The sequence below is a fragment of the Otolemur garnettii genome, unplaced genomic scaffold (assembly GCF_000181295.1).
Source record: "Otolemur garnettii isolate 467f Iridium unplaced genomic scaffold, OtoGar3 scaffold00046, whole genome shotgun sequence".
In the NCBI taxonomy this organism is placed as follows: domain Eukaryota; kingdom Metazoa; phylum Chordata; class Mammalia; order Primates; family Galagidae; genus Otolemur; species Otolemur garnettii.
In genome coordinates, this window is record NW_003852441.1 from 13598209 (window position 1) to 13610550 (window position 12342).

General features: G+C 37.6%; 1 protein-coding gene across 1 annotated transcript in view; it reads left to right on the forward strand.

Moving 5' to 3' along the window:
- RABEP1 (rabaptin, RAB GTPase binding effector protein 1) overlaps positions 1–12342 on the forward strand; it is a 110111-nt gene that overhangs the window by 33776 nt on the left and 63993 nt on the right. Inside the window, exon 3 of the mRNA XM_012805947.2 lies at positions 2676–2775. Coding sequence (XP_012661401.2) covers positions 2676–2775 — 100 coding nt within the window. The remainder of the gene's footprint in view (positions 1–2675; positions 2776–12342) is intronic.

Here is a 12342-nt window from a genome sequence, read left to right on the forward strand (position 1 = left end):
GCCACAATACCTGGCTATTTTTTAGAGACGAGGTCCCGCTCTTGCTCAGGCTGGTCTTGAACCCATGAGCTTAGGCAGTCTACCCTCTCCAGAGTGCTAGAATTACAGGCATGAGCCACTGCGCCTGGCCTAGTCTTTCTGAATTATATGTTAAATTATGCAGTGCTTTAGCCTCAAAAAAATTTCTTTTCTATTAGCTAACAACCCAGTTAAATATTCCTTCAGTTTTTTTGGAAGACTTCGTACCTACCTGACTCACACAGTTAGTAATTTGCATTTTATTAGTGTTACTAATATTTTAAATTGTCCTTTCTTGATACATAGAGGAGTTTTTAACACAGTAGGATAATGGACCATGGTAAAATTCAGGATGGGTAAAAAGCCTTTCTTTTGCTACATAGGAGAAGAGTGATTATGAAAGGGAAGGTAAAGAATGAGAATCTGAGCTTAAACATCTGCAATTTGGGAAAGAATATGAGAGTTGAGGATCTAGAACAGTGGTTCTCAACTTGTGGGTTGCAACCCCTTTTTAACAATGAAAAATACATTGCGGCATTAGGAAGGTTGAGAATCACTGATCTAGAAGTTAATTCCTTTAATACAACATATGCCTATGTATCTCTCATGAAACCTTTGAATACTCCCAGGACTACTGTACCCTACTTTGAAGATCATTGCTCTAGAGTGGTGTTATTCGGACTATAGATAGTAACTCATTGATAAATGACAAAACCAAGTGGGTTATGATCAGCAATTTAAGATGGAATAAAATGGAAAATAACACAGTACATTAGCTGGGTGCAGTGGATCATGCCTGTAATCCTAGTACTCTGGGAGGCTGAGGTGGATGGATTGCCTGAGCTCACAGGTTGGAGACCAGCCTGAGCCAGAGAATAGCCAGGTGTTGTGGCAGGTGCCTGTAGTCCCAGCTACTTGGGAGGCTGAGGCAAGAGAATCCCTTGAGCTCAAGAGTTTGAGATTGCTGTGAGCTATGACATTACAGCACTCTACCAAGGGTGACAAAGTGATACTCTGTCTCAAACCCCCCCCCCCAAAACAGAAAACAGAGTACATTATACTTGGTAAGGTTAAGTAAATACAGCTGCACATAATTTTTGTTTTGTTATGTGTATACATGTATATATAGGGTTGTGATATAAAATATATATAAAACATATTTCTTCCTGTTAATTTTCTTCAAAGAATTTTGAAAAGCCATTATGTTACAGAATGGAAGGTTCTTAGGTCTCACAGAATTTAACCTTGGCTTGGAAAGACTTACTTCAGTATGGGATGGGGTCCCTTTCCTCATGGCCTGCAGGAGAGCTCTTTTCCTATTTAATTTTGTTCCTTCATAGGCTGATAAAGACCCGGGAAAGCTTATGTTCATGTGTAGGCATGATAGCACTCTGCAAGACTTGTTGTGGAGGTTGAGATGCATGAGATGGTTTTTATTTTCAAGAAAGTATAGTCTACTATGGTAGATAATACATTTTTGCACAGTATTGTCATTGAATATATGTTAAGTATCATGAGAAATAAGTTTTCTGTGATTATTCAGTATGTTCATGTGAATTTGTTATTTTCCTCTCCCTCTTTAAATTTGTTTCCACTTAAGAATTGACAAAGCATGCTGTGCAGTCATATATGTCCTTGTCAAGAAGACCTGTTATACATTTAATGTATAAGGTCACTGATGTTTCCCCTGATAACTAGTTCAAACCCAGTGTAACACTAGCCAGTGACATCCCTTTATTTTTTTTTAAAACCCCTTTATCTCTCACTCCAATACCTCTGTAGCTTAGCTATCCTTTCTATAGCTTTTTCTTTAAGTCTCTTTATTCTATAAATTGAAGCTAATATTGTCCAATATTTGGTTTTTTGTTTTCTATTTTTCTCTGTCCCCAAATAAAGCTATTAGGGTTTACCATGTTTTCTTGTTTCTTTGAAGTTACAAAATAGACTTTTCTCTAAAATTCTGAATGAAAATGACAAAGAACATCTCATTTCTGAAATGCATTATCAATTGGAATTTTATGTCTTTGACATAAAGAGCTTATATGTTCAAAAAACATAACTGGTATGTTAAAATTACTTTGATAATATCTATACCCAATAAATAATCTTTTGTGTACTGTGTATCTTTCCTATCAGAAGTTCTCAAGCTAGCCATAAAGCATAGTTGAGATAACTTTTTACAAAAATTTGAAAACAAGGTTTGGTGCCTGTAGCTCAGCAGCTAGGGTACCAGCCATGTACACTGGAGCTGGCAGGTTCAAATCCAGCCCGGGCCTGCCAAACAATGACAACTACAACCAAAAAACAAGCAGGCATTGTGGTGGGAGCCTGTAGTCATGTCTACTCAGGAGGCTGAAGTGAGATAATCACTTAAGCCCAAGAGTTTGAGGTTGCTGTGAGCTGTGACACTACGGCACTCTACTGAGAGCAACATAGTAAGACTCTGTCTCAAAAAAAAAAAAAAATTGAAAACAAATACTGTGATTCTTTTGAGAGTTTTTGGTGCCATTTCTAAAGAAAATGCATAGCTTATACTGTTTGATGCTACCCTATGTCATAATAAAAATCACATGTAAAGATTTTCTCTAAATCAACAGTTTATATTATTGCCATCTATGAACTCTAAATGTTTTTTTTTTTTTTTATGCTTGTCACAGGTATTAGTATAAACCATGATTTTGATGTGCTGGCTAATCTTTATTGTTCTGCAAACCTGGTCAAAATAAACCTGAAGAGACTAAACATTGTTTTTCCTCAGTAGTGACAACTTTTGTTTTGGCATTGTAATAGTTGTGCTTCCATTTACAGTATTTGGATAACCCCTAAAATACAAGTGCAAATAGTAATGAGGAATGTTAATAAAGAGATTATTACTATCTTTTACTCCTCTTTCTGCCTATTTTTGCTTTACTACCTGTTATTTTTTTCCAGCTGACTTCAACTGGGAATGTTATAAATACTTCTGAAAGTATTGTTGCTTTACTTTTGAACTTGAAAAAAATATCTTCTAATTTAGCTTTCTTAACTAACTTTAGTACAAATCTTAGTACTGCAGCAGTGTTTGTGTTTTGGATGAGCCTGTTACATGAAACAACAAACAAAAGACCATTGAGTGCTCAGTTTGAAGAAAAATAGAAATAGAGACCATGGCTAATCACCAGAAGACACTGAAATTTTCTAGTGGTGTTCAACAGGACTTTATATATGGTCATAGTTTATATAAAGTTCTAATGCTGACTAATCAGAATTTCAATAGTGAAAAGCTAGGTTTAGAAAGCTATTTGTGATTCAGGTGCCATGAGCTTACACTTAGATATGGAAATGAAATAAGATTATATAAAAATCAATAAAAATTTTATTAACAATCTTGGGGGCAGTGCCTGTGGCTCAAAGGGGTAGGGTGCTAGCCCCATATGCCAGAGGTGGCGGGTTCAAACCCAGCCCTGGCCAAAAACTCAAAAAAAAAAAGAAAAAGATAAAAGAAATCTTGGAAATAAAAGATTAGAAGTTAATCTTAATAAATGATGTAAATTGTAGACAAGACACAGATTTTAACAAATTAGAAAGTAGTATTGAGGATTTATCCCTCCTCATGAGACAAAGAGAGGGAACTATCAAAGAATGTATCAGAGATGTAGAGGGTAAATTTAGAGCCTCTAACACACATCTAAAAAGAGTATCAGAGGCCGGGCCAGGTGGCTCACACCTTTACTCCTAGCGCTCTTGGGAGGCCAAAGCAGGTGGATTGCCTGAGCTCAGGAGTTCAAGACTAGCCTAAGCAACCTGTCTCTAAAAAATAGCCAGGTACTATGGCAGGTGCCTGGAGTCCCAGGTATTTGAGGCAAGAGGATCACTTGAACCTAAGAGTTTGAGGTTGCTGTGATCTATGGCACCCCGGCACTCTACCAAGGGTGACAAAGTGAGAGCCTGTCTTGGAAAAAAAAAATAATAAAAAGAGTATTAGGAGAAGAGAATGAAGGGAATAGTAGACAACATTTGAGGAGATAAAGACTGAGATTTTACAAGCACTAAAGAAAATAGGATTTCTTACCATAAATACTGAGTACCAAGCAGGGTAAATAATGGTAAGTTTATACCTTGACAAACCTCCTAAACTGTAGAATAGTGGTTCTCAACCTTCCTAATGCCAAAACCCTTCCTCATGTTGTGGTGAACCCCAACCATAAAATTATTTTCATTGCTATTCATGACTGTAATTTTGCTACTGTTATGAATCATAATGTAAATATCTGATATGCAGGATGTATTTAGGCGACCCCTGTGAAAGGGGTCATTTGACCCCCAAAGAGGTCACAACCCACAGGTTGAGAACTGCTCCTGTAGAACATCAATAATAAGAAGCTGGGTGTGGTGGCTCACGCCTGTAATCCTACTACTTTGGAAGGCCAAGGTGGGTAGATTGCATGAGCTCAGGAGTTCAAGACCAGCCTGAGCAAGAGTGGGACCCTATCTCTACTAAAAATAGAAAAACTAGCCGTGCATAGTGCTGGGTACCTGTAGTCCCAGCTAGTTGGGATGCTGAGGCAGGAGGATTACTTGAGCCCAAGAGTTTGAGGGTGGTATGAGTGGCAATAATGCCATAGCACTCTACTCAGGGTGACAGAGTGAGACTTTTTCTCTAAGAGGTGAATAAATAAAACAAACAAAAAAATGAAAACAGAATGAGGAGAAACCATTACACTGACAGGAGACACCCCATAAACAGGACAGATGCCAGAAGACAATGAATTAAGATCTTCACAGTGCAGAGAATAGAATAATTATCAACTTAAAATTTTATGTGTAGCCAAATTATTTGTGAGGACAAAAAATAGATACTCTCTAGCCATCCAAAAACTAAGAGCATTTATCACTGAAAGAACTAGGAAATACAAATATTTACAAGAAGAAAAGTAAACATAGAGGAAGGATTAAGAAATAATACAAGGGACAGAAACTGATAATCTATTTTAAAAACTTTCCAATTCACTTTTCTCTTTAAAAGAAAAAAACCAACAAGACACTAATAACAGTGCTTCAATGTTTTAGGTAAAATGCATTGAAGATACATAGAAGGAAGGCTACTTCATAATAAAAGAAACATCTACCAAAGAAATGTTATAATTGGCTCGGCGCCTGTGGCTCAAGTGGCTAAGGCGCCAGCCACCTACACCTAAGGTGGCAGGTTCGAATCCAGCTCGGGCCTGCCAAAACAACAATGATGGCTGCAACCAAAAAAAATAGCCGGGCGTTGTGGTGGACGCCTGTAGTCCCAGATACTTGGGAGGCTGAGGCAGGAGACTCGCTTGAGCCCAGGAGTTGGAGGTTCCTGTGAGCTGTGATGCCATGGCACTCTACCCAGGGGCATAGCTTGAGGCTCTGTCTCAAAAAAAAAAAAAAAAAAGAAATGTTATAATCATAAACTTTTATTTACCTAACAAAATAACCTTTACATGTAATACGAAACAAAAGGGACATATTTAATAGTCTGTCAATTGCTAGATCAAGATTAAGCAAGGCCAGGGTAGAGTAGCTTTAAATAATAGAAATGAAAAATTTAATTTCCTAGGAAACCTGAATCCAAGAAACAAACTGTGTATTCCTTTTAGGTTCATACAGAATACTTAAAAAAAAACCTAATTACCAACTTTATCTATACATCTCAAAGGAAGTCTCACCATATTTCAAAAGTCAAAATATCTACCGTATTGTCTTCTTTAATGCAGTTAGAAAGATTTTAAGTAACGATGTGAGTATATATTTTAATAGATTGGAAACTAACACTGCATTCCTAAAATACCTTTTGGGTTAAAGAGGAAATCATACTTTATATTGAAAAATATTGGGAATACAGTAGAAATACTTGTGGGATGCAGAAAAATGATACTTTGTACTTTTATAGATACTTATTAAAGTTAATTTATTAAAAACACAAGACGTTGAAAGAAAAGTTTGTCTGTTGAGGCAAAAGATCTAGAGTAGCCAACTAAATATTGAAGGAAAAGAACAAAATCTAAAGACTGACACTACCTGACTTTAAATATAAAGCTACATTAAGATAGTGTGATGTTACTGAAGAATAGATTAAAGGAACAGAAAGTATAGCTCAGAAACACACCCACATAAATATGATCACTTGCTCTTTGACAAAGGAACAAAGGCAATCCAGTAGAATAAAAAAATAGTCTTTTAGCAAGTGCTGCTAGAATAACTGGACCATCCATAATCAAAGTGGTGACTCTAGACAGACTTTACATTCTTTTAAAAAAATCAACTAAAATCACAGACCTAAGTAAAAATACAGAACTATAAATGTAGAGTATAACATAGAAGAAAAACTAGGTGACCTTGAGTATGGCAGTGACTTTGTACATATGAAACTGAAGGCACAATCCATGAAAAAAGCAATAGCTGGACTTCATTAAAATGAAAATTTTCTGCCCTGTGAAAAATGCTGTCAAGAGAATGAGATGATAAGCCCCAGACTGGGAGAAAATATTTGAAAAAGACACATATAAACCACATTCAAGGTGGTTTGTTATTGTAGCACTTTTTACAACAAAACTATACTTGAACAGTTCCAAACAGTACATACATACTGTATGGAGCCTGTCCTCTGAAAGGATTTCTTCTTTCTATGTGGAATTTCATATCTTGCAGTGTCCTGTAATAAAGATTAAAGTCTGGCTCAGCGCCTGTGGCTCAAGTGGCTAAGGCGCCAGCCACATCCACCTAAGGTGGTGGGTGCGCATTTTGTCCGGGCCTGCCAAACGACAATGATGACTGCAACAAAAATATAGCTGGGCGTTGTGGCAGGCGCCTGTGGTCCCAGCTACTTGGGAGGCTGAGGCAGGAGACTCGCTTGAGCCCAGGAGTTGGGAGGTGCTGTGAGCTGTGATGCAAAAGCACTCTACCCAAGGTGACAGCTTGAGGCTCTGTCTCTAAAAAAAAAAAAAGAAAGATTAAAATCTAAAAAATAATGCAAAATATACATGCATTATAACCAGCCTTGTATAAGTTCGAGGCACTGTTGTTTCTGATTTGTTCAGATGGTCCTTTCCCCTTCCTGGGACTTTGTTATCCAAAATATGCAAAGAACTCTTAAAATGTACCAGTAATTTACTCTGGAGGACTTCTGGTTCTGGAGTGGCCGTGTAAGAAGCAAGCCAGTTTACTCTTCCTTGGAGAAAACCAAAGCTAGACACATGCTGAGATTGTCACCAGAAATATCTCAAAACTCAGATACAAAGATAAGATAGTTTTTTGTGGCCACAGAGAAGTAAAAAACCTCTTGAGCAGACAGTAAGAGACTTTCACATCTGTGATGCTCCTCTCCCTTCTGCCCAGCACCAAGTGCATGGAAAATTTTCCCTTAACTCACTGTTTTTAAACTGGAAAAAAATGAAATTAAGAAATTAAGGTGGAGACTGGGCATGGTGGCTCACACTTGTAGTCCTGGAGCTGTGGGAGGCTGAGGCGGGTGGATTGCCTGAGCTCAGAGGTTTGAGACCAGCATGAGCCAGAGTGAGACCCGATCTCTACCAAAAAAAAAGCTGGGCATTGTGGCGGGCTCCTATAGTCCCAGCTACTTGGGAGGCAAAGGGCAAGAGAATTACTAAAGGAAGAAAGGAAAAAAAAAAAAACCCCAAACTTCAAACTGTGTTCAGTGAAAGCCTGCTGAAATTGAAAGCAAAATTAAAAAAAAAAAATTAAGGTGGAAATAGCTGGGTGTTGTGGTGGACGCCTGTAGTCCCAGATACTTGGGAGGCTGAGGCAAGAAAATTGCTTAAGCCCAAGAGTTGGAGGTTGCTATGAGCTATGATGCCATAGCACTTTACTGAGGGCAATGTAGTGAGCCTCTGTCTCAAAAAAAAGGTGGACAACCAGCTTCTAAACCATCTTGAGTTCCTTGGCAGAAGACCTGTCCCTGCGTTAACCCATAGGAAGCATTTTTGAGTGCCTAAAGGGAGAAATAACCCTGAAGACAGACAGAGGGTGATGGTAGGTTTACCACCCTCAGTCCTGGAGACTGCTCTGAAACTTAGTCAAATGAGACATCAAATCAGAGTAGTTGCTCAGTAACACTATGCTGTAGGAGTTTTATCCCACAGGTTGTGGGTGGATAGGATAGGGGTAGGGGTGAGGGGTCACAAACCCCTAGCCAGCCTTTCCATACTGTGCTCAAACAAATGGACAAATGTATTACTAGAGCCAAGGCAAACCTGAACTTAAGATAGCGCTAAGAATCAAAAAGGAGCAGTGATCTATTAAAGATTTGCTGAACAAATACTTTAAATAAAAGCCAGATGAAGAAAATGGGAATGACTAACAAATCTTTCAGTGCAGAGGCATATACCCCAAGAAACACCAGCAAACAGGGAACCATTACTTCCCCAAAAGGGTATGTAAAAATCTAGCAACTGGCCCTAATGAAATGATGATTTGTGAGTTCTCTAAGAATTCAAAATAGTTTTAAGGAAACTCAGTGATCTCTGAGGTAACACAGAAAACAATGTAGAAATTTATCAGAAATTTAACAAAAAGGTTAAAATAATAAAAAATTCGAGCAGAAACCTTAGAACTGAAAAATGTATTTGCTGAATTGAAAAAATTCATTATAGGCTCTCAATAGCAGAATAGATGAAGCTAAGGAAATAGTAAGTTCAATGATAGGAAATTTAAAAATACATAGAGGAGAAAAAAGCAGCAAAAAATTACAAGATACAGAAAATTACCTCAAAAGGCCGAAGAAATTATTGGTGTTCAAAAGATAAATGAGCAAGAGCAAGAGTTAGAAAACTTATTTAAGAAAAAACAAAACTTTCCAAGGCTTGAGAAAGATATAAATACCCAGGTACAGGAAGTTGGTGAACACCAGAGTTTAGTGTTCAGCCCAAATGAGGCTACCCGAAAGCATAATAATCAAACTCTTAAAGGTCAATTATAAAGAAAGAATCCTAAAACCAGCAAGAAAACAAGCAAATAATTCTAAAGGAGCCCCAGTTCACCTGATAGTGGATTTCTCTATAGGAGTGGAATGATAGGTCCATCATTCTGAAAGAAAAAAAAAAACAAAAAAACAAAACCTGCTTTAGAAGAATAGTATATGCTGTAAAATTATCTTTCAAATATAAAGGAGAAGTAATGTCTTTCCCAGATAAACAAAAGCTGAGAGAAATCACCACCACTAGACCTGGCTTTACAAGAAATGCTAAAAGGAGTTTTTTAATTTGAAAGAAAAAAAAAATCTAACATATTTCCTACACTCAAATATTTGAAGGTATAACACTCACTGGTAGAATTAAATAAATGGACAAGCTCAGATTACTCTAATACTATAATTGTGGTGTGCAATCCACTCATAACTCTAATATGAAGCCCACAAAACAAATCTATCAAAAACAGTAATAGCTATAGCAACCTATCAAGATATAGATAATATAAAAATATATAAATTGAGACTAAAAGAACGGGGGATGGAGAGTTAAAATGTAAGAAGCTTTTTTATGTTTCTATTCTTTGAGTGCTAATGTAAGTTGTCATCTCTTTAAAATAATGTAAGGAAGAAACTGAAAAAAAAACCAGAAAACAAGCAACAAAACGGTACTAGTAAGTCCTTATCAATAATGGTGAATGTGAATGGACTAAATTCTCCAATTAAAAGGTACAAAACGTGGGCTCCGTGTCTGTAGATCAGTAGTTAAGGCACTGGCCACATACACCGGTGCTGGTGGGTTTGAGCCCAGCCTGGGCCTGCCAAACAACAATGACAACTACAACAAAAAATAGCTGGGCATTGTAATGGGCACCTGTAGTCTCAGCTACTTAGGAGGCTGAGGCAAGAGAATCGCTTAAGCCCAAGAGTTGGAGGGTGCTGTGAGTTATGATGCCATAGCACTCTACTGAGGGTGACATACTGAGACTGTGTCTCAAAAAAAAGAAAAAGAAAAGGTGTAAAGTGCGGGCTGGACATGGTTGCTCACGCCTGTAATTCCAGTACTTGTGAGGCCGAGGTGGGTGGATTGCATAAGCTCATGAGTTCTAGACCAGCCTGAGCAAGAGCAAGACCCCATCTCTAAAAAATAGCTGGGTGTTGTGGCGGGGCCTGTAGTTCCAGCTACTCAGAAGACTGAGGCAAGAGGATCACTTAAAACCAAGAGTTTGAGGTTGCTGTGAGATAAGATGTCAGAGCACTCTACCGAGGGTGACAAAGTGAGACTCTGTCTCAAAACAAAAATAAAAGAAAGGCATAAAGTGGTTGAATAGATACAGAAAAGCACTATATGCTGTCTACAAGAAACTCACTAAAGCTCTAAACACATAGGTAGACTGAAAGAGTGGCAAAAGGTATGCAATTGGAAACCAAAAAAGAGCAAGAGTAACTATACTTATATCAGATAAAATAGACCAGAAATCAAAGACTATAAAAAAAGTCAAAGGTTATTATAAATAATGACCAAGGGGTCAGCCACATACACCGGTGCTGGTGGGTTTGAGCCCAGCCTGGGCCTGCCAAACAATGACAACTACAACAAAAAATAGCTGGGCATTGTAATGGGCACCTGTAGTCTCAGCTATTTAGGAGGCTGAGGCAAGAGAATCGCTTAAGCCCAAGAGTTGGAGGTTGCTGTGAGCTATGATGCCATAGCACTCAGCATTTGTTCAGCAAATGGATACAACAGTTAAAAACATCTATGCACCCAACACTGGAATTCTACATACAGTATGTAAAGCAAACCTTAATAGATCTAAAGGGAGAGATAAACAGCAGCATGATAATGGGAGGCTTAAGCACCCCACTTTCAGTAAAGGACACTGTCCAGATAAAAAAAAATCACTAAAGAATTGTAGGAGTTAAACTACACACTGAAGTTTAATAGGCCTAACATTTCTAGAACATTTCACCCAACTGCTGCAGAATACACATTCTTTGAATCACAACATTTTCCAGAATAGACCATATCTTAGGCCACAAAACAAGTCTGAATTGAAAAAAATAAAAATATTAAGTATATTTTGTGACAATAGAATAAAACTAGAACTCAATAATGAGGAATTTTGGAAACTAGAAACCTACAAAATTTAAAAAATGTGTTCCTGAGCAACCAAATGGATCAATGAAGAATTAAGAAGTAAATGAAAATAGAAATATAAAATACCAAAAACTATGGGGTAAAGTAAAAGCAGCACTAATGGGGAAGTTTATAGGAATAAACACGTATCAGAAAAGTAGGAAGACTTCAAATAAACAACCTAATGATGCACCTCTAGGAACTAAAAAAGCAAGGACAGACCAAACCCAAAATTAGTAGGAGAAAAGAAAGAATAAAGGGGAGAAGCAGAAATAAATGAAAATTGAGACTTAAAAAACAGAAGATCAACGAATAAAAAGTGGGTTTCTTGAAAAGATAAAGTCAACAAGCCTCTGGCTAGACTGAAAACAAAAAAGGAGAAAAGATCCAAATAAATATCATTAGAAGCAAAAAAGGAGACATGGTAACAGAGACCACAGACATAAATGAACCGTTAGGTGCTGTTATGAACTAGTATACATCAAAAAATTGGAAAATCTAAAAAATGTGGTTCAGTGATATATTCCTGTAATCTTGGCTACTTAAGACACTGAGGTGACGAGGATTGCTTGAGGCCAGGCGTTCATCAAGTTCAGCCTGGGCAACATAGACCTTATCTGTCTCTGTCTCTTTTTTTTTTTGAGACCCTATCTCTTAAAAAAAGGAACCACAGAAGAAACTGACAAATTCTTAGACACATACAACCTACTGAGATGGAACCATGAAGAAATAGAAAAACCTCAGTAAACCAGTAATGAATAATGAGAATGAAGCTATAATTTAAAATCTTCCATTAAAGCTATAGGTCAATATCACTGGCAAACATAAATTCTCAGTAAAACACTAGCAAACCAAATTAAAACATATTAAAACGGTCAGTCGCCATGATGAAGTGGGGTTTATCCCAGAAATGCAAGAATTGTTCAACATACACAAATGAATAAGCATAATAAATCACATTAACAGAAAGCATAAAAACCATATGATTATTTCAATAGATATCAAAAAAAGCCTTTTACCAGCCGGCCATGGTGGCTCATGCCTGTAATCCTAGCACTCTGGGAGGCCAAGGTGGGTGGATTGCTTGAGCTCAGGAGTTTGAGACCAGCCTGAGCAAGACTGAGACCCCATCTCTACAAAAACATTGAAAAATTAGCTGAGTGTAGTGTGTGCACCTGTAGTCCCAGCTACTTGGGAGGACGAGGCAAGAGGATTGCTCAAGCCCAAGAGTTTGAGGTTGTAAGCTATGACT